General features: G+C 47.8%; 1 protein-coding gene across 1 annotated transcript in view; it reads right to left on the bottom strand.

The window, feature by feature from the left end:
* The window catches only part of ace2 (angiotensin I converting enzyme 2), a 120,175-nt gene that overhangs the window by 25,702 nt on the left and 70,872 nt on the right, over positions 1-23,601 (bottom strand). The window contains 4 exon segments of the mRNA XM_086006522.1: positions 11,789-11,983; positions 14,095-14,211; positions 19,763-19,863; positions 23,272-23,330. Of these exon segments, the coding sequence (XP_085862648.1) occupies positions 11,789-11,983; positions 14,095-14,211; positions 19,763-19,863; positions 23,272-23,330 (472 nt within the window).

Here is a 23,601-nt window from a genome sequence, read left to right on the forward strand (position 1 = left end):
CACAGTCTTCACTGATCCCCACAGTCCTCACTGATCCCCACAGTCCTCACTGATCTCCATAGTCCTCACTGATCCTCACAATCCTCAATCATCTCCACAGTCCTCACTGATCCCCACAGTCTGCACTGATTTCCATAGTCCTCAGTGATCCGCACAGTCCTCAGTGATCTCCACAGTTCCCACTGATCTCCACAGTCGTCACTGATCTCCAAACTCCTCACTGATCCCATCAGTCCTCACTGATCGCCACAGTCCTCACTGATCCCCAAGTCCTCACTGATCCCCACAGTCCTCACTTTCTCCACTGTCCTCACTGATCTCCACAGTCCTCACTGATCCCCATTGTCCTCACTGATCCCCACAGTCCTCACTGATCCCCACTGTCCTCACTGATCCCCACAGTCCTCACTTTCTCCACAGTCCTCACTGATCCACTGTCCTCACTGATGCCCACAGTCCTCAATTTTCTCCACAGTCCTCACTGATCCCCACAGTCCTCACTGATCCCCACAGTCCTCACTGATCTCCACAGTCCTCACTGATCCCCACAGTCCTCACTTTCTCCACTGTCCTCACTGATCTCCACAGTCCTCACTGATCCCCATTGTCCTCACTGAACCCCACAGTCCTCACTGATCCCCACAGTCCTCACTGATCTCCACAGTCCTCACTGATCCCCACAGTCCTCACTGATCTCCACATTCCTTACTGATCCCCACAGTCCTCACTGATCCCCACAGTCCTCACTGATCCTCAGTCCTCACTGATCCCCTCAGTCCACACTGATCCCCACAGTCCTCACTGATCCCCACAGTCCTCACTGATCCACACAGTCCTCACTGATCCCCACAGTCCTCACTGATCCCCACAGTCCTCACTGATCCCCACAGTCCTCACTGATCCTCACAGTCCTCACTGATCTCCACTGTCCTCACTGATCCCCTCAGTCCTCACTGATCCTCACAGTCCTCACTGATCCTCACAGTCCTCACTGATCCCCACAGTCCTCACTGATCCCCACAGTCCTCACTGATCCCCACAGTCCTCACTGATCCTCACAGTCCTCACGGATCTCCACAGTCGTCACTGATCCCCACAGTCCTCACTAATCTCCACAGTCTCAATGACCCCACAGTCCTCACTGATCCCCACAGTCCTCACTGATCCCCACAGTCCTCAATGATCTACACAGTCCTCACGGATCTCCACAGTCGTCACTGATCCCCACAGTCCTCACTAATCTCCACAGTCTCAATGACCCCACAGTCCTCACTGATCTCCACAGTCCTCACTGATCCCCACAGTCCGCACTGATCTCCACACTCCTCACTGACTTCCACCGTCCTCACTGATCCCCACATTGCTCAATTGCTCCACAGTCCTCACTGATCCCCACAGTCCTTACTGATCCCCACAGTCCTCATTAATCCCCACAGTCCACATTGATCTCCATAGTCCTTACTGATCGCCACAGTTCTCACTGATCCCCACAGTCCACACTGATACCCACAGTCCTCACCGATCCCCACAGTCCTCACTGATACCCACAGTCCTCACTGATACCCACAGTCATCACTGATCCCCACAATCCTCACTGATCTCCACAGTCCTCACTGGTCCCCACAGCCCTCACTGATCTCCACAGTCCTCACTGATCCCCAAAGTCCTCACTGATCCCAACAATCCTCATTTGCTCCACAGCCCTCAATGATCCCCATAGTCCTCACTGATCCCCACAGTCCTCACTGATCTCCACACTCCTCACTGATCTCCACACTCCTCACTGATCCCCACAGTCCTCACTGATCCCCAGAGTCCTCGCTGATCCCCACAGTCCTCACTGATACCCACAGTCCTCACTGATACCCACAGTCCTCACTGATACCCACAGTCATCACTGATCCCCACAATCCTCACTGATCTCCACAGTCCTCACTGATCCCCACAGCCCTCACTGATCTCCACAGTCCTCACTGATCCCCAAAGTCCTCACTGATCCCAACAATCCTCATTTGCTCCACAGCCCTCAATGATCCCCATAGTCCTCACTGATCCCCACAGTCCTCACTGATCTCCACATTCCTCACTGATCTCCACACTCCTCACTGATCCCCACAGTCCTCACTGATCCCCAGAGTCCTCGCTGATCCCCAAAGTCCTCACTGATCCCCACAGTTTTTAATTTCTGCACAGTCCTCACTGATCCCCACAGTCCTCACTGATCCCCACAGTCCTTACTGATCCCCACAGTCCTCACTGCTCTCCACAGTCCTCACTGATCTCTACAGTCCTCACTGATCTCCAGAGTTCTCACTGATCCCCACAGTCCTCACTGGTCCCCACAGTCCTCACTGATCTCCACAGTCCTCACTGATCCCCACAGTCCTCACTGATCTCCACAGTCATCACTGAGCCCCTCAGTCCTTTTGATCCCCACAGTCCTCACTTTTCTGCACATTCCTCACTGATTTCCACAGTCCTCAGTTTTTCCACAGCCCTCACTGATCCCCACAGTCCTCACTGATCCGCACAGTCCTCACTTTCTCCACAGTCCTCACTGATCCCCACAGTCCTCACTGATCCTCTCAGCCCTCACTGATCTCCACAGTCCTCACTGATCCCCACAGTCCTCACTGATCCCCAAAGTCTTCACTTTCTCCACTGTCCTCACTGATCTCCACAGTCCTCACTGATCTCCACAGTCCTCACTGATCCCCACAGTCCTCACTGATCTCCACAGTCCTCACTTTTTCCACAGTCCTCAATGATCCCCACAGTCCTCACTGATCCCACAGTCCTCACTGATCCCCACCATCCTCACTTTCTCCATTGTCCTCACTGATCCCCACAGTCCCCATTGATCTCCACAGTCCTCACTGATCCCCACAGTCCTCACTTTCTCCACAGTCCTCACTGATCCCCACAGCCGTCATTGATCCCCACAGCTCTCACTGATCCTTACAGTCCTCACTGATCTCCACAGTCCTCAATGATCCCCACAGTCCTCACTGATCCCACAGTCCTCACTTATCCCCACCATCCTCACTTTCTCCACTGTCCTCACTGATCCCCACAGTCCCCATTGATCTCCACAGTCCTCACTGATCCCCACAGTCCTCACTTTCTCCACAGTCCTCACTGATCCCCACAGCCGTCATTGATCCTCATAGCCCTCACTGATCCTCAAAGTCCTCACTGATCCCCTCAGTCCTCACTGATCACCACAGTCCTCACTGATCTCCACATTCCTCACTGATCCCCACAGTCCTCACTAATCCCCACAGACCTCACTGATCCCCAGAGTCCTCACAGATCCGCACAGACCGCACTGATCCCCACAGACCTCACTGATCCCCACAGTCCTCACTGATCCCCTCAGTCCTCACTGATCCCCACAGACCTCACTGATCCCCTCAGTCCTCATTGATCTCCACAGCCCTCACTGATCACCAAAGTCCTCAATGATCTCCACAGTCCTCACTGTACCCCACAGCACTCACTTTTTCCAGAGTCCTCACTGATCCCCACAGTCCTCACTGATCCCCACAGACCTCACTGATCTCCACAGTCCTCACTGATTACCACAGACCTCACTGATCCCCAAAGTCCTCTCTGATCTCCACAGTCCTCACTTTCTCCACAGTCCTCACTTTCTCCACAGTCCTCACTGATCGCCACAGTCCACACTGATCTCCACAGTCCTCACTTTTTCCACAGTCCTCACTGATCCCCACAGTCCTCACTGATCTCCATAGTCCTCACTGATCCCCACAGTCCTCACTGATCGCCACAGTCCACACGGATCTCCACAGTCCTCACTTTTTCCACAGTCCTCACTGATCTCCAGTCTTCAGTGATCCCCACAGTCCTCACTGATCTCCATAGTCCTCACTGATCTTCACAATCCTCATTCAACTCCACAGTCCTCACTGATCTCCACAGTCCTCACTGATTCCCACAGTCATCACTGATCCCCACATTCCTCACTGATCTCCACAGTCCTCACTGATCCCCACAGTCCTTACTGATCCACACAGTCCTCACTGATCCCCACAGTCCTCACTGATCCCCACAGTCCTCACTGATCTCCACAGTCCTCACTGATCCGCTCAGTCCTCACTGATGCCCACTGTCCTCACTGAACCTCACAGATCTCCACAGTACTCACTGATCTCCACAGTCCTCACTGATCCTCACAGTCCTCACTGATCTCCACAGTCTTCACTGATCCTCACAGCCCTAACTGATCTCCACAGTCCTCACTGAACCCCACAATGCTCACTGATCCCCAAAGTCCTCACTGATCCCCACAGTCCTCACTGATCCCCACAGTCCTCACTGATCCCCACAGTCCTCACTGATCTCCATAATCCTTACTGGTCTCCACACTCCTCACTGATCCCCACACTCCTCACTGATCGCCACAGTCCTCACTGATCCCCACAGTTCTTAATTTCTCCACAGTCATCACTGATCCCCACCGTACTCACTGATCACCACAGTCCTCACTGATCCCCACAGTCCTCACTCATCCCCACAGACCTCACTGACCCCCACAGTCCTCACTCATCCCCACAGTCCTCACTGATCCCCTCAGTCCTCACTGATCCCCTCAGTCCTCACAGATCCCCACAGTCCTCACTGATCCCCTCAGTCCTCACTGATACCCTCAGTCCTCACTGATCCCCACAGGCCTCACTGATCCCCACAGTCCTCACTGATCCCCACAGCCCTCACTGATCCCCACAGACCTCACTGATCTCCACAGTCCTCACTGATTACCACAGTCCTCACTGATCCCCAAAGTCCTCACTGATCTCCACAGTCCTCACTTTCTCCACAGTCCTCACTTTCTCCACAGTCCTCACTGATCTCCACAGTCCACACTGATCTCCACAGTCCTCACTTTTTCCACAGTCCTCACTGATCCCCACAGTCCTCACTGATCTCCATAGTCCTCACTGATCCCCACAGTCCTCACTGATCGCCACAGTCCACACGGATCTCCACAGTCCTCAGTTTTTCCACAGTCCTCACTGATCTCCACAGTCTTCAGTGATCCCCACAGTCCTCACTGATCTCCATAGTCCTCACTGATCTTCACAATCCTCATTCAACTCCACAGTCCTCACTGATCCCCACAGTCCTCACTGATCTCCATAGTCCTCATTGATCCACACAGTCCTCACTGATCTCCACAGTCCTCACTGATCCCCACAGTCATCACTGATCCCCACATTCCTCACTGATCTCCACAGTCCTCACTGATCCACACAGTCCTTACTGATCCACACAGTCCTCACTGATCCCCACAGTCCACACTGATACCCACAGTCCTCACTGATCCCCACAGTCCTCACTGATCTCCACAGTCCTCACTGATCCCCTCAGTCCTCACTGATGTCCACTGTCCTCACTGAACCTCACAGATCTCCACAGTACTCACTGATCTCCACAGTCCTCACTGATCCTCACAGTCCTCACTGATCTCCACAGTCTTCACTGATCCTCACAGCCCTCACTGATCTCCACAGTCCTCACTGAACCCCACAATGCTCACTGATACCCAAAGTCCTTACTGATCCCCACAGTCCTCACTGATCCCCACAGTCCTCACTGATCCCCACAGTCCTCACTGATCTCCACAATCCTCACTGGTCTCCACACTCCTCACTGATCCCCACACTCCTCACTGATCTCCACAGTCCTCACTGATCCCCACAGTTCTTAATTTCTCCACAGTCATCACTGATCCCCACAGTCCTCACTGATCTCCACAGTCCTCACTGATCCCCACAGTCCTCACTGATCCCCAAAGTCTTCACTTTCTCCACTGTCCTCACTGATCTCCACAGTCCTCACTGATCTCCACAGTCCTCACTGATCCCCACAGTCCTCACTGATCTCCACAGTCCTCACTTTTTCCACAGTCCTCACTGATCCCCACAGTCCTCACTGATCCCACAGTCCTCACTGATCCCCACCATCCTCACTTTCTCCACTGTCCTCACTGATCCCCACAGTCCCCATTGATCTCCACAGTCCTCACTGATCCCCACAGTCCTCACTTTCTCCACAGTCCTCACTGATCCCCACAGCCGTCATTGATCCCCACAGCTCTCACTGATCCTTACAGTCCTCACTGATCTCCACAGTCCTCAATGATCCCCACAGTCCTCACTTATCCCCACCATCCTCACTTTCTCCACTGTCCTCACTGATCCCCACAGTCCCCATTGATCTCCACAGTCCTCACTGATCCCCACAGTCCTCACTTTCTCCACAGTCCTCACTGATCCCCACAGCCGTCATTGATCCTCATAGCCCTCACTGATCCTCACAGTCCTCACTGATCCCCTCAGACCTCACTGATCCCCACAGTCCTCACTGATCCCCTCAGTCCGCACTGATCCCCACAGACCTCACTGATCCCCTCAGTCCTCATTGATCTCCACAGCCCTCACTGATCACCAAAGTCCTCAATGATCTCCACAGTCCTCACTGTACCCCACAGCACTCACTTTTTCCAGAGTCCTCACTGATCCCCACAGTCCTCACTGATCCCCACAGACCTCACTGATCTCCACAGTCCTCACTGATTACCACAGACCTCACTGATCCCCAAAGTCCTCTCTGATCTCCACAGTCCTCACTTTCTCCACAGTCCTCACTTTCTCCACAGTCCTCACTGATCGCCACAGTCCACACTGATCTCCACAGTCCTCACTTTTTCCACAGTCCTCACTGATCCCCACAGTCCTCACTGATCTCCATAGTCCTCACTGATCCCCACAGTCCTCACTGATCGCCACAGTCCACACGGATCTCCACAGTCCTCACTTTTTCCACAGTCCTCACTGATCTCCAGTCTTCAGTGATCCCCACAGTCCTCACTGATCTCCATAGTCCTCACTGATCTTCACAATCCTCATTCAACTCCACAGTCCTCACTGATCTCCACAGTCCTCACTGATTCCCACAGTCATCACTGATCCCCACATTCCTCACTGATCTCCACAGTCCTCACTGATCCCCACAGTCCTTACTGTTCCCACAGTCCTCACTGATCCCCACAGTCCTCACTGATCTCCACAGTCCTCACTGATCCCCTCAGTCCTCACTGATGTCCACTGTCCTCACTGAACCTCACAGATCTCCACAGTACTCACTGATCTCCACAGTCCTCACTGATCCTCACAGTCCTCACTGATCTCCACAGTCTTCACTGATCCTCACAGCCCTCACTGATCTCCACAGTCCTCACTGAACCCCACAATGCTCACTGATACCCAAAGTCCTCACTGATCCCCACAGTCCTCACTGATCCCCACAGTCCTCACTGATCTCCACAATCCTTACTGGTCTCCACACTCCTCACTGATCCCCACACTCCTCCCTGATCGCCACAGTCCTCACTGATCCCCACAGTTCTTAATTTCTCCACAGTCATCACTGATCCCCACCGTCCTCACTGATCACCACAGTCCTCACTGATCCCCACAGTCCTCACTCATCCCCACAGACCTCACTGACCCTCACAGTCCTCACTCATCCCCACAGTCCTCACTGATCCCCTCAGTCCTCACTGATCCCCTCAGTCCTCACAGATCCCCACAGTGCTCACTGATCCCCTCAGTCCTCACTGATACCCTCAGTCCTCACTGATCCCCACAGGCCTCACTGATCCCCACAGTCCTCACTGATCCCCACAGCCCTCACTGATCCCCACAGACCTCACTGATCTCCACAGTCCTCACTGATTACCACAGTCCTCACTGATCCCCAAAGTCCTCACTGATCTCCACAGTCCTCACTTTCTCCACAGTCCTCACTTTCTCCACAGTCCTCACTGATCGCCACAGTCCACACTGATCTCCACAGTCCTCACTTTTTCCACAGTCCTCACTGATCCCCACAGTCCTCACTGATCTCCATAGGCCTCACTGATCCCCACAGTCCTCACTGATCGCCACAGTCCACACGGATCTCCACAGTCCTCAGTTTTTCCACAGTCCTCACTGATCTCCACAGTCTTCAGTGATCCCCACAGTCCTCACTGATCTCCATAGTCCTCACTGATCTTCACAATCCTCATTCAACTCCACAGTCCTCACTGATCCCCACAGTCCTCACTGATCTCCATAGTCCTCATTGATCCACACAGTCCTCACTGATCTCCACAGTCCTCACTGATCCCCACAGTCATCACTGATCCCCACATTCCTCACTGATCTCCACAGTCCTCACTGATCCCCACAGTCCTTACTGATCCACACAGTCCTCACTGATCCCCACAGTCCACACTGATACCCACAGTCCTCACTGATCCCCACAGTCCTCACTGATCCCCTCAGTCCTCACTGATGTCCACTGTCCTCACTGAACCTCACAGATCTCCACAGTACTCACTGATCTCCACAGTCCTCACTGATCCTCACAGTTCTCACTGATCTCCACAGTCTTCACTGATCCTCACAGCCCTCACTGATCTCCACAGTCCTCACTGAACCGCACAATGCTCACTGATACCCAAAGTCCTCACTGATCCCCACAGTCCTCACTGATCCCCACAGTCCTCACTGATCCCCACAGTCTTCACTGATCTCCACAATCCTCACTGGTCTCCACACTCCTCACTGATCCCCACACTCCTCACTGATCTCCACAGTCCTCACTGATCCCCACAGTTCTTAATTTCTCCACAGTCATCACTGATCCCCACAGTCCTCACTGATCCCCACAGTCCTCACTGATCCCCACAGACCTCACTGATCCCCACAGTCCTCACTCATCCCCACAGTCCTCACTGATCCCCTCAGTCCTCACTGATCCCCTCAGTCCTCACAGATACCCACAGTCCTCACTGATCCCCTCAGTCCTCACTGATACCCTCAGTCCTCACTGATCCCCACAGGCCTCACTGATCCCCACAGTCCTCACTGATCTCCAGAGTTCTCACTGATCCCCACAGTCCTCACTGGTCCCCACAGTCCTCACTGATCTCCACAGTCCTCACTGATCCCCACAGTCCTCACTGATCCCCAAAGTCCTCAGTTTTTCCACTGTCCTCACTGATCTCCACAGTCCTCACTGATCTCCACAGTCCTCACTGATCCCCACAGTCCTCACTGATCTCCACAGTCATCACTGAGCCCCTCAGTCCTTTTGATCCCCACAGTCCTCACTTTTCTGCACATTCCTCACTGATTTCCACAGTCCTCAGTTTTTCCACAGCCCTCACTGATCCCCACAGTCCTCACTGATCCCCACAGTCCTCACTTTCTCCACAGTCCTCACTGATCCCCACAGTCCTCACTGATCCTCACAGCCCTCACTGATCTCCACAGTCCTCACTGATCCCCACAGTCCTCACTGATCCCCACAGTCTTCACTTTCTCCACTGTCCTCACTGATCTCCACAGTCCTCACTGATCTCCACAGTCCTCACTGATCCCCACAGTCCTCACTGATCTCCACAGTCCTCACTTTTTCCACAGTCCTCACTGATCCCCACAGTCCTCACTGATCCCACAGACCTCACTGATCCCCACCATCCTCACTTTCTCCACTGTCCTCACTGATCCCCACAGTCCCCATTGATCTCCACAGTCCTCACTGATCCCCACAGCCCTCACTTTCTCCACAGTCCTCACTGATCCCCACAGCCGTCATTGATCCCCACAGCCCTCACTGATCCTCACAGTCCTCACTGATCTCCACAGTCCTCACTGATCCCCACAGTCCTCACTGATCCCACAGTCCTCACTGATCCCCACCATCCTCACTTTCTCCACTGTCCTCACTGATCCCCACAGTCCCCATTGATCTCCACAGTCCTCACTGATCCCCACAGTCCTCACTTTCTCCACAGTCCTCACTGATCCCCACAGCCGTCATTGATCCCCATAGCCCTCACTGATCCTCACAGTCCTCACTGATTCCCTCAGTCCTCACTGATCACCACAGTCCTCACTGATCTCCACAGTCCTCACTCATCCCCACAGTCCTCACTGATCTGCACAGTCCTCACTGATCCCCTCAGTCCTCTCTGATCCCCACAGTCCTCACTGATCCCCTCAGTCCTCTCTGATCCCCACAATCCTCACTGATGTCCACAGTCCTCACTGATCTCCAAAGTCCTCACTGATCTCCACAGTCCTCAGTTTTTCCACAGTCCTCACTGATATACACAGTCCTCACTGATCTTCACTGTCCTCACTGATCCCCTCAGTCCCCACTGATCCCCTCAGTCCTCACTGATCCCCTCAGTCCTCACTGATCCCCACAGTCCTCACTGATCTCCACAGTCCTCACTGATCCCCACAGTCCTCACTGATCTCCACAGTCCTCACCTTCTCCACAGTTCTCACTGATCCCCACAGTCCTCACTGATCCTCACAGCCCTCACTGATCTCCACAGTCCTCACTGTTCCCCACAGTCTTCACTGATCCCCACAGTCTTCACTTTCTCCACTGTCCTCACTTATCTCCACAGACCTCACTGATCTCCACAGTCCTCACTGATCCCCACTGTCCTCATTGATCTCCACAGTCCTCACTTTTTCCACAGTCCGCTTTGATACCCACAGTCCTCACTGATCCCACAGTCCTCACTGATCCCCACAGTCCTCACTTTCTCCAGTGCCCTCACTGATCCCCACAGTCCTCACTGATCTCCACAGTCCTCACTGATCCCCACAGTCCTCACTTTCTCCACAGTCCTCACAGATTCCCACAGCCATCATTGTTCCCCACAGCCCTCACAGATTCCCACAGCCATCATTGTTCCCCACAGCCCTCACTGATCCCCACAGCCCTCACTGATCCCCACAGCCCTCACTGATCCTCACAGTCCTCACTGATCCCCACAGCCCTTACTGATCCTCACAGTCCTCACTGATCCCCACAGCCCTCACCGATCCTCACAGTCCTCACTGATCCCCACAGTTCTCACTGATTCCCACACCCGTCATTGATCCCCACAGCCCTCACTGATCCTCACAGTCCTCACTGATCCCCACAGCCCTCACTGATCCCTGCAGCCCTCACTGATCCTCACAGTCCTCACTGGTCCCCACAGTTCTCACTGATCCCGCCAGTCCTCACTTTCTCCACAGTCCTCACTAATCCCCACAGTCCTCACTGATCCCCACAGTCCTTACTGATCTCCACAGTCCTCACTGATCTCCACAATCCTCACTGATCCCCACAGTCCTCACTGATCCCTACAGTCCTCACTGATCCCCACAGTCCTCACTGATCTCCACAGTCCTTACTGTTTTTGAGGGGCTGAATGGCCCACTCCTGTTCCAATATTCCAATGTTACTATGTTCCTGCTTCCTGTTTTCTATAGCACTTACTCTTATCTTTCAATCGTATTTCCTGTTTTCTATACTACTGACCAGTACCTATAGTACTGACCGTTACCTAGAGTACTGACCGTTTCCCATACTACTGATCGTTACCTAGAGTACTAATCATTTTCTACAGTACTTATCATCTTCTACAGTGGTTACTGTTATCAATATTACTGATTCTTTCTAGGCTACTAGTTATAGTTTTTATTATTTTCTATAATACTTCCTGTTTTCTATACTACTGACCATTATCTATAGTACTTACTATTTTTGAAAGTACTTACTCTTATTTATAATACGCATCATTTCCTATGGTACTTACTGCTTTCTATAGTAATTACTGTTATCAATAGCACTCATTGTTCACGGTACTTACTGTTTTCTATAGGAATTACTGTTATCAATAGCACTCACTGTTCGTGGTACTTACTGTTTTCTAGCTCTATATCCAGTAACAATCAGGGCAATTAATCCAACGCACACCAGGCTGATGACAATCCCAAACACGATGAGCCAGACCGTCACTGGGGGTTGAGACACTGGTGTAAGAGTGGGTGGAATATCAACAAATTCTAGTGTGTCATCGTTCAACAAAAATGCACTGTTGAACCGCTCTCTGTTCTTCCTGCAACAGAAAATAACATTATGTTTGACTGGTGTTTGTGTAATAAATTTCTAATTATAATCGGAATAACAATTAGCAATTTGGAATACAAGACTCCAAGGGTCCTTCAACACACAGATCTGGCACAAAAAAAGCACAAACTAAAATAAATTGGCAATTTCTATCAGAGAGGCAATAAAGATAGTTTAATATTAGCCTGGCAGTGAGTGTGAGCAGTCTTATCATGCAAAAGCTTAAAGTGCTCGTAACAAATTTCTCTGGCCATTAGATTAACAGAGGCATTAACCTGTTTACCACTAGTTTAACAGAGGCATTAACCTGTTTACCACTAGTTTAATAGAGGCATTAACCTGTTTACCACTAGTTTAACAGAGGCATTAACCTGTTTACCACTAGTTTAACAGAGGCATTAACCTGTTTACCACTAGTTTAACAGAGGCATTAACCTGTTTACCACTAGTTTAACAGAGGCATTAACCTGTTTACCACTAGTTTAACAGAGGCATTAACTTGTTTACCACTAGTTTAACAGAGGCATTAACCTGTTTACCACTAGTTTAACAGAGGCATTAACCTGTTTGCCACTAGTCAGTGTCAGCTGTGGTTCAGTGGGCAGCGCCCTTGCCTCTGAGTCAGAAGGTTGTGGGTTCAAGCCCCACTCCAGAGATTGGAGCACAATAATCTAGGCTGACACTCCAGTGCAGTGCTGAGGGAGTGCTACACTGTCAGAGGGGCCATCTTTCAGATGAGATATTAAACATCTGCTCTCTCAGGTGGACATAAAAGATCCCATGGCACTATTGCAAAGAAGAGCAGGGAAGTTATCCCCAGTGTCCTGGCCAATATTAATCTCTCAATCAACATCTAAAACAGATTATCTGGTCATTATCACATTGCTGTTTGTGGGATCTTGTTGTGTGTAATTGGCTGCCGTGTTTTCTACATTACAACACTGACTACACTTTAAAAGTACTTCATTGGCTGTAAAGAGCTTTGGGGTGTCTGGTGGTCGTGAAAGGTGCTACATAAATGCAAGTCTTTTGTCTTTCTTTTTAGATTAACTGAGACATTAACCTGTCTATTTTAGACCCATTTATTTGAAATGAGGAATTTGACATGAGCGTGTTAAACATTTGTACAATAATATCACCAATTTCTAGCTTACAGTTTGATTGTTAGACTAGAGAATATTTAAAATTAATTTCCCATTTTTTCCCAATTTCTAAGTTCCTTTGGCCCACATACCACATTATGAATGAGAAAGCAAGCAGGTAACACAGTGCTGGGGAACTGATCAGCAGGAGATGTGTGAGAGGGGCCTGGAGTGAGGGTGCAGACCAGCCTTCCTAAGGTGAAACCAGGGATGAGAAGCTTCAGTTATAAAGAAAGACTGGAGAAGCTGAGAGAATGTTAAGACGTTCACAATTATGAAGGATTTTGATGGGGTGAAAAAGGGAAATAATATTTCCACTGGTTGGTGAAATGATGATCATCAAAAGAACAAAGAGCGAAGTTCGGAGAATTCCTTCTCTGCAGAGGGTTGTTAGGATACGAGATACTCGACAGAAACAATAGTGCAAGCAGAATCTATAATAACTTTTAAAAGGTTAGTGGACAATTATCTGAATAGGCAAAATTTTTAAGGGTATGGGAAAAGAGGCGGAGAATGGGACTAATTCAGAGACCGGGTACAGAAACCATGGGCTGAATGATTCTAAACTGTAATCCTAGAAAACAAGTGGCCTAGGTTCTGGACAGCTGCCTTGTATTGGAGAGCTATGAGATTGCCATCTTATTGTGGACTAGATTTAAATCAGGACCACCGTATCACTCCACTGCACTTGAAGGGAGCAGCGCTACACTGTTGTAGCTTATATCCATGCACTCCCTTTGAGTACAGATCATCAATGAATCTATCCTTTTATGTGCTTGTGGTGCAATCATTTACAATTTATATACTTCTGCAGCAGATTCAAGGAAGTGACATCTTCACATCATCACATCACCGTGTCACATTAGTGCACTGTGCCTGAAGACCTGGCCGGTTAGCTTGCAAAAACACAATACCAAACACGAACAACCCTTCAATTCCAAAGAGCTTCAGATGATACCTGATAGCTTGCGCCACTTCTGCCTTTGGAATAATGTCTGAGATGTTCGTTGGTTTGACAACAAGGAAATAAAAAGAGATCCTTTGTGTTTGATCGAATATATAAACGTTTTCTGCCCTGTGTGGAAGAAAAGAATATGACCAATTAATATAAAGGAGCCCCAGCCCATGCAGACTTTTTTTAAATTCATTCACGGAATGTGGGCGTCACTGGCAAGACCAGCATTTATTGCCCATCCCTAATTGCCCTTGAACAACTGAGTGGCTTGCTAGGCCAGTTCAGAGGGCAGTTAAGAGTCAACCACGATGGTGTGGGTCTGTAGTCACGTATAGGCCAGACTGGGTAAGGATGGCAGATTCCCTTCCCTAAAGGACATTAGTGAACCAAATGGGTTTTTACAACAATCTTCATGGTCACCATGGTCAACAAGCTTCATGGTCACCATGGTCAACAAGCTTCATGGTCACCATGGTCAACAAGCTTCATGGTCACCATTGCTGATACTAGCTTTTAGTTCCAGATTTATTTAATGAACTGAATTTAAATTCCCCAGCTGCCGTGATGGGATTTGAACTCACTTCTCTGGATCATTAGTCCTGGCCTCTGGATTACTAGCCCAGTGACATAACAAATATGCTATCATTCCCTGTTAACATCTGCACAAAGTATGGTATTTCCCTATAACATACTGTGACATAAATCTCAATCATTCCCACATATTTATACTGACAAATGTACACGTTGTTAGCAGTAAGGAACTATTTGTGGGAATGACCAATGTTCTGCACCATTCACATAAAACAGAACCCCACTGGATTTGAACTGGCCAGCTGTCTGATTCATCACTTGGTGTCAGCTGTGGCTCAGTAGGTAGCACACTCGCCTCTGAGTCAGAAGGTTGTGGGTCAAGCCCCACTCCAGAGAGTTGAGCATAAAATGTAGTCTGACACTTCAGTTCTGTACTGTTGGATGAGACATTAAACCGAGGCCCCATTTTGAAAGATGTGAAAGCCCCTGTGCCACTTCAGGAAGAGGAGGCCAGCATTCCTGAAGATGCAGCGTCACTCGATCACACCCTAGCAAGCACCAGATCAGAGACTGGCACCATGCATGCTCTAGATGGTAGGCAAGAGGAGGGGCCTTCACATGGTGAATCTCCGGGCACAAGCATGCAGGAGCTAGGGCAGGGGGATAGGAGTCCACAGGTGCCAACTCACCAGAGGGCAAGATCACATACCAGCACTGCTGCAAAGGACTCAGATGCTAACTTTAAGGCCCAAACTATGGAAGAAGTGCTGATGGGCATACAGTGGGAAATACTAGGTGCACTGGGCAGCCTGATAGTCAGCACAATAGCTCAGAGATGGAGGAGTCAGGCTCAAATTTGCATTGGGGCTTCATGCAAAGCATGGAGACCATTCTATCCAACATGAACAGAGTTGTCAGCTTTATCTGCACGTCTGCAGTTCCGATCATCATGCAGCTTCTCCTGACAGCTCACACTACTGCTATAGAAGCTCAGACGCCCGTCAGCTTGGCTCGAGGCCAGTGTTGAAAGGGGCTTCCAGAACATCACTTCGCTCCTGCACTCTGTTCTCGCAGAGCTGCAGGAGGGCTAAAGCGCAGTCCCATGAGCATGGCCTTGGTTCCGCGGGAGAGGCACCTGCTGTCCTCTCTCAGGATGACATCATACCTGCTCCCCTGCCATCCACTCCGCCAGTGCCACATCCAGCTGGGCCACACTGCTCCAGCCCATGCTGTGATGCTGCAGTCTGTAGCCAGGACCTCAAGGCCCAGAGCTGCTTGTTGCTCGCTCACAACAGTCAACTGCAGTGTCCTCAATGGAAGCTCAGCCACCCTTCCACCTCCTAAACTGCAGCCACTGGGGAAACACTTCATAGGAGCACTTGAATTATTTAATAAGCACACTAGACAGGCACTAAGGGGTTGCACAACAGTGATTCTTATTATTCCTGTTAATTAAAGTGCCTGCAACATTGCTCCTCAGTGAAGGTGAGGCAAGAGAAGTCCTCCCTGAAGACCCGCTGTGGGTCTGGTCTCCGCTTCCCTCTTCCCCCAGCTGCTCCTGCTCTCTCCTGTCCTCTTGGCTGCTCCCATTCCTCCTCCAGCCCCAAAGGCAGCTCCACCCATGTCTGCAGTGAAACTATCTGTGAGACAAAATGCGACAACAGCGCAACACCGGCACAATCTTGCTCTGTAGACACAGTGAATATTCAAGAGTGACAAAACACACCAAAAAAATGCCCAAATGTCAGGTACAGAATACAGCCAAAAACCAGGCAGAATACAGAGAGTGCAGAAAGAAACTGAAAAAGGATACGAGAGGGTATGAGAAAAGATTAGCGGGTAACATAATAGGGAACCCCAAAATCTTTTATCAACATATAAAAAGTAAAAGGATAGTTAAAGGAATGGTGCGGCCGACAAAAAAGGAAATCTTCTTGTGGAGGCAGAGGGCATGACTGAGATTCTGAATGAGTAATTACATCCATCTTCACAAAAGAGGAAGATGAAGTTAATGCTGCTGCAGAGGAGGGGGGAGTAGCAATATTAGATAGGATAAAATAGAAAGAAGGGAGCTGCTAAATAAGTCAAGCTTAACAAGTCACCCGGTCCAGATGGGATGCGTCCTAGGTTGCTGAGGGAAGCTAGGATGGAGATAACAGAGGCTCTGACCACAATCTTTCAATCCTCCTTGGGTATGGGGGTGATGCCAGAGGACTGGAGGATTGCAAATGTCACACCCCTGTTCAAAAAAGGGGCGAACGATAAACCTGGTAACTACAGGCCAGTCAGCCTAATGTCAGTGGTGGGGAAATACTAGAGACCAATGTCAAGAACAAAATGAATTCTCACTTGGAGAAGCATGGGTTAATAAGGGACAACCAGCATGGATGAGTTAAAGGAAAATTATGTCTGACTAACCTGACTGAGTTCACTGATGAAGTAACAGAGGGTTGATGAAGGTAGTGCTGTTGATGTTGTATATATGGACTTTCAAAGGGTATTTGATAAAGTACCTCATAACAGATTTATCCGGAAAATAGAAGCACATGATATTAAAGGGACGGTGGTAACTTGGGTACGTAATTGGCTAAGGGATAGGAGGCAGAGATTAGTGGTGAACGGATGTCTTTCTAACTGGAGAGAAGTATGCAGTGAGGTCCCCCGGGGGTCGGTATTAGGACCATTGCTTTTCTCGTTATATATAAATGACCTGGACTTGGGTATAGGGAGTATATAAACATAGAAACATAGAAGATAGGAGCAGGAGTAGGCCATTCGGCCCCTAGAGCCCGCTCCGCCATTTAATGAGATCATGGCTGATCATCCAAATTCAGTACCCTGTCCCTGCTTTCTCCCCATAACCCTTGATCCCTTTAGCCTCAAGAAATATATCCAACTCCTTCTTGAATATATTTAATGAATTGGCCTCAACTGCCCTGTGTGGCAGAGAATTCCACAGGTTCACACTCTCTGGGTGAAGAAATTCCTCCTCATCTAAGTCCTAAATGGCTTACCCCTTATCCTTAGACTGTGACCCCTGGTTCTGGACTCCCCCGCCTTCGGGAACATCCTTCCTGCATCTAGTCTGTCTAGTCCTGTTAGAATTTTATAAGTTTCAATGAGATCCCCTCTCATTCTTCTAAACTCCAGCGAATATAAGCCTAATCGACTCAATCTCTCCTCATACGTCATTCCTGCCATCCCAGGTATCAGTCTGGTGAATCTTCGCTGCACTCTCTCCATGGCAAGAACATCCTTCCTCAGATAAGGCGACCAAAACTGCACACAATATATAATTTTGAAGTTTGCAGATGATACAAAACTTGGCAACGTAGCAAATAGTGAACAGGATAGTAGAAGACTTCTGGAGGACATAGACAGACTGGTGAAATGGGGAGACACATGGCAGATGCAATGCAGATAAATGTGAAGTGATGCACTTTAGGAGAAACAACATGGAGATGCAGTATAATCTAAATAGTATTATTTTAAGGCGGATGCAAGAACAGAGGGACCTGGGGGTGCATATTCACAAATCTTTAAAGGTGGCAGGACAAGTTGATAAGGTGGTTAAGAAAGTGTGTGGGATACTTGGCTTCGTAAATAGGGGCATTGAATACAAACCAGGGAAGTCATTCTAAACCTTTACAAATCATTGGTTGGACCTCAGCTTGAGTATTGTGTACAAATCTGGGCACCGCACTTTAGGAAGGATGTCAAGGCCATGGGGAGGGCACAGAGGAGGTTTACTAGGATAATACCAGGGATGAGAAAGTTTAGTTTTGTGGAGAGATTGGAGAAGCTGGGATTGTCCTCCTTAGAGCAGAGAAGGTTAAGGGGAGACCTAATAGAGGTAATCAAATTATGAGGGATTTTGGAAGAGCAAGTAGGGAGAAACTTCCCTCTGGCAATTGGGTCAGTAACCCAAGGTCATGGATTTAAAATAATTGGCAAAAGAACTAGAGGAGAAATGAGGAGAAATGAGGAGAAACTCTTTCACACAGAGTTGTTAAGACCTGGAAGGGTGGTGGAATCAGACTCCATAGGAACTTGCAAAAGGCAATTGGACATGTTCTTGAAGAGGACTAACTTTCAGAGTTATGGGAAAAATGCTGGGGTGTGGGACTAAATTGTACAGCTCTTTCAAAGAGCCGGCCCAAGCATGATAGGCATGAACAGCCTCCTTCTGTGCTGTATGATTCTATAAGTTAACCAGAAGCCTAAAATGATAAACTAGTAACTAACCTAGAAGTACTGGTGTGGGATCCTTCTTACTGGTTGGTGGCACCTCATGCTGAGCGAGTACAGTACGTGTCGAGTGAAGTGCTGGGAGCTTCGAATAATCAAAACAGGTCCTGGCAGAGATTCAGGACCCGAATTTGAATAAATTATTCATATCTTTAAATATCCCCGTCGTCTGCTCCTGACGCCAGTGCACCCATCTTATCCAATATGGCAGGCGGTGCACTTCTGGCTAGGAATGTGCGCGCGCGTCCTGATCACCATATTGGGATCTTAGTAGGCCAGGCTGTGCCTGCAAAATGCTTGCTGCATGGCTGCATTTCTAGGCCACAGATTTTTAATAAGGTACAGGTAGGTTTAGAGTTAAATAGGAAGCCTTAGAGCAGTTTAAGAAGCAAAGAAGTAGAGCCAGTTGAAGCATAGGAGTTTCTCTGCAATGCAGGCTGAGGAGCTGGGTGGTGCACAGCTGGGATGCTGCAGCGCCACCACTTGCAGGAGAGTGCAATCACAGCGTGATATGTTTACATAGACTGTTTCCATTATAGAATTGGGCATTGAGATTTATAATGAATAAACTTGACGCAAAAGTGTGTCCAAAACATAACAATAGGAAGTAAAGTGCAGGTAGGTGTAAGATTTTTAAGCAGTAGGGCCACACTAATTGCACACTACTTACATTTAAAAGAGGGTGATAATGTTCTTTTTACATGTATCTCCTCAGCAGTTGAAAGGATTGTCAATGTGTCCTATTGTTAGGTTTATGCTGCATTACGCAGACCAACAGCATTACCATGGCAAGGAACATCACTCGCTTTAACTGATATTACATCTACACCGTAGCAAGGTCTACCATGTAACAAAGTGTAATGTGAAGAGACAAACAAGCAGACTAACTTACACAAAGTTGATACGCTGGTTTTTATATTCTTCCCAGTATTTTCTCATGGAAAAGGCTACTGCTGATTGGAAGAAATATTTTTCACTTGCATCCCACACGTACTGAAATCAAATAACAATCCATTGAGTTAATAGTCACCCACACAGGAGCTCTTTCAAAAAAGACCAGTACAGGAAGCAGCAAATGATTATTGGAACCAGACCTGTCACATTCAGCCTAATATAAGAAGCTCTTTGAAAGCAACTTTTATAGAACTAAACTGCTGTTGACCAGTTTTAACACCTCAAGGTCTGAATTTAACAACACAGCATTAGTGTTTATACAATAACTCTACCATAAGCTCATAAACCTAACCAGTACAAGTCAGCATAATACAAAAACTGGACAGTGCTCAATGACAAGGTTAGTGGACTAAAATGTTGTTTCTGTTTACATGCATTCAGTGGAAACAGCATTGACTTAAGGGTTCAAATTAGAAATGAGAATACAACAGTCAGCCCTGAGTGTCATTAGGTGTCAGGCGTTACACTCCAGTGCAGTGCTGAGGGAGTGCTGCACTGTCAGAGGTGCCGACTTTCAGATGAGACATTTAACCGTTTAACGTCTGCCCTCTCAGGTCGACGTTAAAGATCCTATGGCATTATTTTGAAGAAAAGCAGGGGAGTTATCCCCGAGGTCCTAGACAATATTTATCCCTCAATCAACATCATTAAAACAGATTATCTGGTCATTATCACATTGCTGTTTGTGGGAGCTTGCTGTGCACAAATTGGCTGCTGTGTTCCCTACATTAAAACAGTGACTACACTTCAAAAGTACTTCATTCGCTGTAAAGCATTTTGAGATCTCCTGAGGTCGTGAAAGGCACTATATAAATGCAAGTCTTTTCTTTCATATGCATTACCCTACTGTTCCTAATCTACATTAATGGCATGAATTCAGACATCATTGCAAACTGGTTAATTCTGCAGATTGTACTAAAGTAGGAGGTGGGCTGTCGCACTGGAGAAACCAGCCTGTGACCTGAGAAAAAAATTGGATAAAATCTGTAAACAAGTGAAGCAGCGGCAGGTGAAAGTTAATACAGACAGGGACAAGGCACTGCACATTCGGAGGGGGAAATGGACATCATACTTGCACTAAGGGCAGTGGAGAAATAGCTCAAGATAAAATTGAATGAGATCTGCGTGTGACACCAGACTTAACAGGAGAAGCTTTCAACTTGGGCGCAAAGTAGGCGGCCGTCGCTTAATGACATTAATGAGCTGTCAGCACAAATCGCGCTGGTAATTGAACAGTTCGCCCATTGCGTGGAGGAATTCTGGGGTAGGCCTGAAGTCAGTTACTGGTGACCTGCACCTCTTAAAGGGAGGTGCGGCGCTCATTGTAGAGCTCAACCGAAGGCTACTTGTGTAATGAAAGGCAAAAGATGTTGACTGGGAGAGCGCCAAGATTGTCCGATAATACCCTGGAGGACGAAGAATACCCTATTTCCATCAGATGACAGGAAAGGGGCCCACCACACTGCCTGGGAAGGGCAGACTGAGGTAGCTGAATGCCAGAAATTGAGCCTCTCAGACCTGCTGTACTCAGAAGACTATCCCAAGGTCACGTGTGAAGAAGTTTTTCCTTGCATCAGTCCTAAAGTGAGTTTTCACCTATTTCAGCCTGTGCTCCCTTGTTGTGATGTCCTGACTTGCCTTGAAGTGGTGCTCTAGATTTATCTCATCTTGTATATACTTCTAAAAGGCACCTTTACAAGGCAAAAGAGCCCTAGTTTTTCAGTCTTTCTTCCCTCATAACTCAGTCCTCTGATGCTCCGAATCAGCCGTGCAGCTGATCAGTGATACATGAATGTTGTAGAGTGTTTTGGTAAAAGTGTTAATAACCTTCACTGAAAAGTACTCAATGTTCAACAAGGACAAGTTAAAGACTGATCTTTACTGTGTATGACAGTTAGACCTAGATTTCCTTCTTATCCAACACCAAACCTAACCTATTGTTTCTAATCCTTAACTTCACAAAAAGTTAAGTTCAAAATCTTTTCCTTTCCTTGTTCCTTGTCCCTCAGAATTCTCACCATCCATTTTGGAGGTGGAAGCAAACTTTTATTTTAAACAAATGGGTTATCATTGGCTTAAAACCAAAATTATAGGTAAATATTTCAGGCAATCAGAAGTCTGGATATTAAAGACATATCCACCTCATGGTGTTATAGTGATCTGAGACACACATTGTTATACAACAGACCATGAAAGGTGCTGCCCGTCAAGTCATCTCTCAGTGGCCCATGAAGCTCATTGACCCCTGAATGAGTAAACTCAGCAACAATGCTGGAAGAGTTCATTGCGATATCATTATAAAAAATTGCAATTAAAGTAATAAAACTCGTCAGCAAAATAGGCAACTGCAGAGTAGATGACAGCTTCATGTAAATAAGGCTAATTTACTCCAACTATAATCACCTCTGACCCTTTATCAAATGAGGTAAAGTGATACTGCTTTTGATTGAGGCACATGACGGTGTGTTTATCAAGTGAATTCAATTTTGCACTGTGTCATTGCACTGATTCATTGTATGGCAGTAGTGGGACAAGGTAGTGAGCACCTAGGGAGGTGCCAAGAGGAAGTGAGGCTTTACCCCTGAGAGGGGGAGGGATGACTCACTGAAGGATTTCTTTCTCATACACCTCCTCATCGTTGCGTATAGAGCAGTATTGCAGAACTCTAGGATCATTACTTGCCCACATTCTCCATTAGTAAGTGGTGTTTGGCAAAATAACTTTTAAAAATTTGTATCCAAGACTATGTACAAGGCGCATTCAATGGATTTTAAACCGTTGTCTACCTTGCCATTTCAACCACTTTTATATCCCTCTTTCTTGAATGTTATGTAGATCCTCATGGAGAAATAGATCTTATCATCCCTGCAATCTCCCCAAATATATCAAAATCAGCACTATCCCATGAAATACTGAACAGATATTGCTCAAAAGTCATGACTTCTCCTTTAACCTATATGTCCACCGGCTGAGTCAGAAGTATCAACAGGTAGGAAACCTTAAAATGCTCCCACAGTTTCACACCTTCACCATTCGAGCAAGCGTTCAGCTTTACAGGAAGGTTTAATAAATGTGCAATTTTTGTATTTTTACTATATGTTTGGAAACAGATAATTAAAAGATAAATTATTTAGCGAGCTTATTGTTTAGATATTAAAAGTAAACATGCCATGTGTCACTAGGAGTGCTATTTTCTCATTTTTGGTCTACAAATGTATTTTGATTGCTTTTGTAAAATGATTGCTGGCAGAATGACACCTCACACACACAAACCTGGCTATTCATTATTGCATAATCATTTTCATTAACCGTTCAGCAGTACAAGTTATTGCGCTGTAGGGACACATGACTGAACGCTGAAGAGCCGAGAGTTTTACTGAATATTTGGAATACAAATCGTACACTGATGTGACTATGTTATAGTACTGGTAGGAAAATCAGTCTTACAGCATTTTCTCCAAGGGCAGCCTTCAGACTGATACGTACTTTAACTGCGTCTTTTATATCTGAAAATAGATAGAAGGAAGAAAATGTCCAACAGTTTGATTCAGATTCTAGAACAAGAGCTTGAAAATTAATTTTAAAATCTGAAACATATGATTCTATGTATTTAATTGTTTACATTCTGTATATTAAATATATAGAAAGCTGAGCACTTCTGTCACCTTCGCCTCCGCGCCCATTTCGTTGGCCAGGAGTCCTCACCCCACTCACTGGACCCTTTCTCCCGTCTTCAGAATTCATGTTCCCTCTGGCTTCTTACCCTCTATTGATCTC

Source organism: Somniosus microcephalus, chromosome 14 (genome assembly GCF_052327205.1).
Source record: "Somniosus microcephalus isolate GS21.2 chromosome 14, FLI_Smic_1.0, whole genome shotgun sequence".
In the NCBI taxonomy this organism is placed as follows: domain Eukaryota; kingdom Metazoa; phylum Chordata; class Chondrichthyes; order Squaliformes; family Somniosidae; genus Somniosus; species Somniosus microcephalus.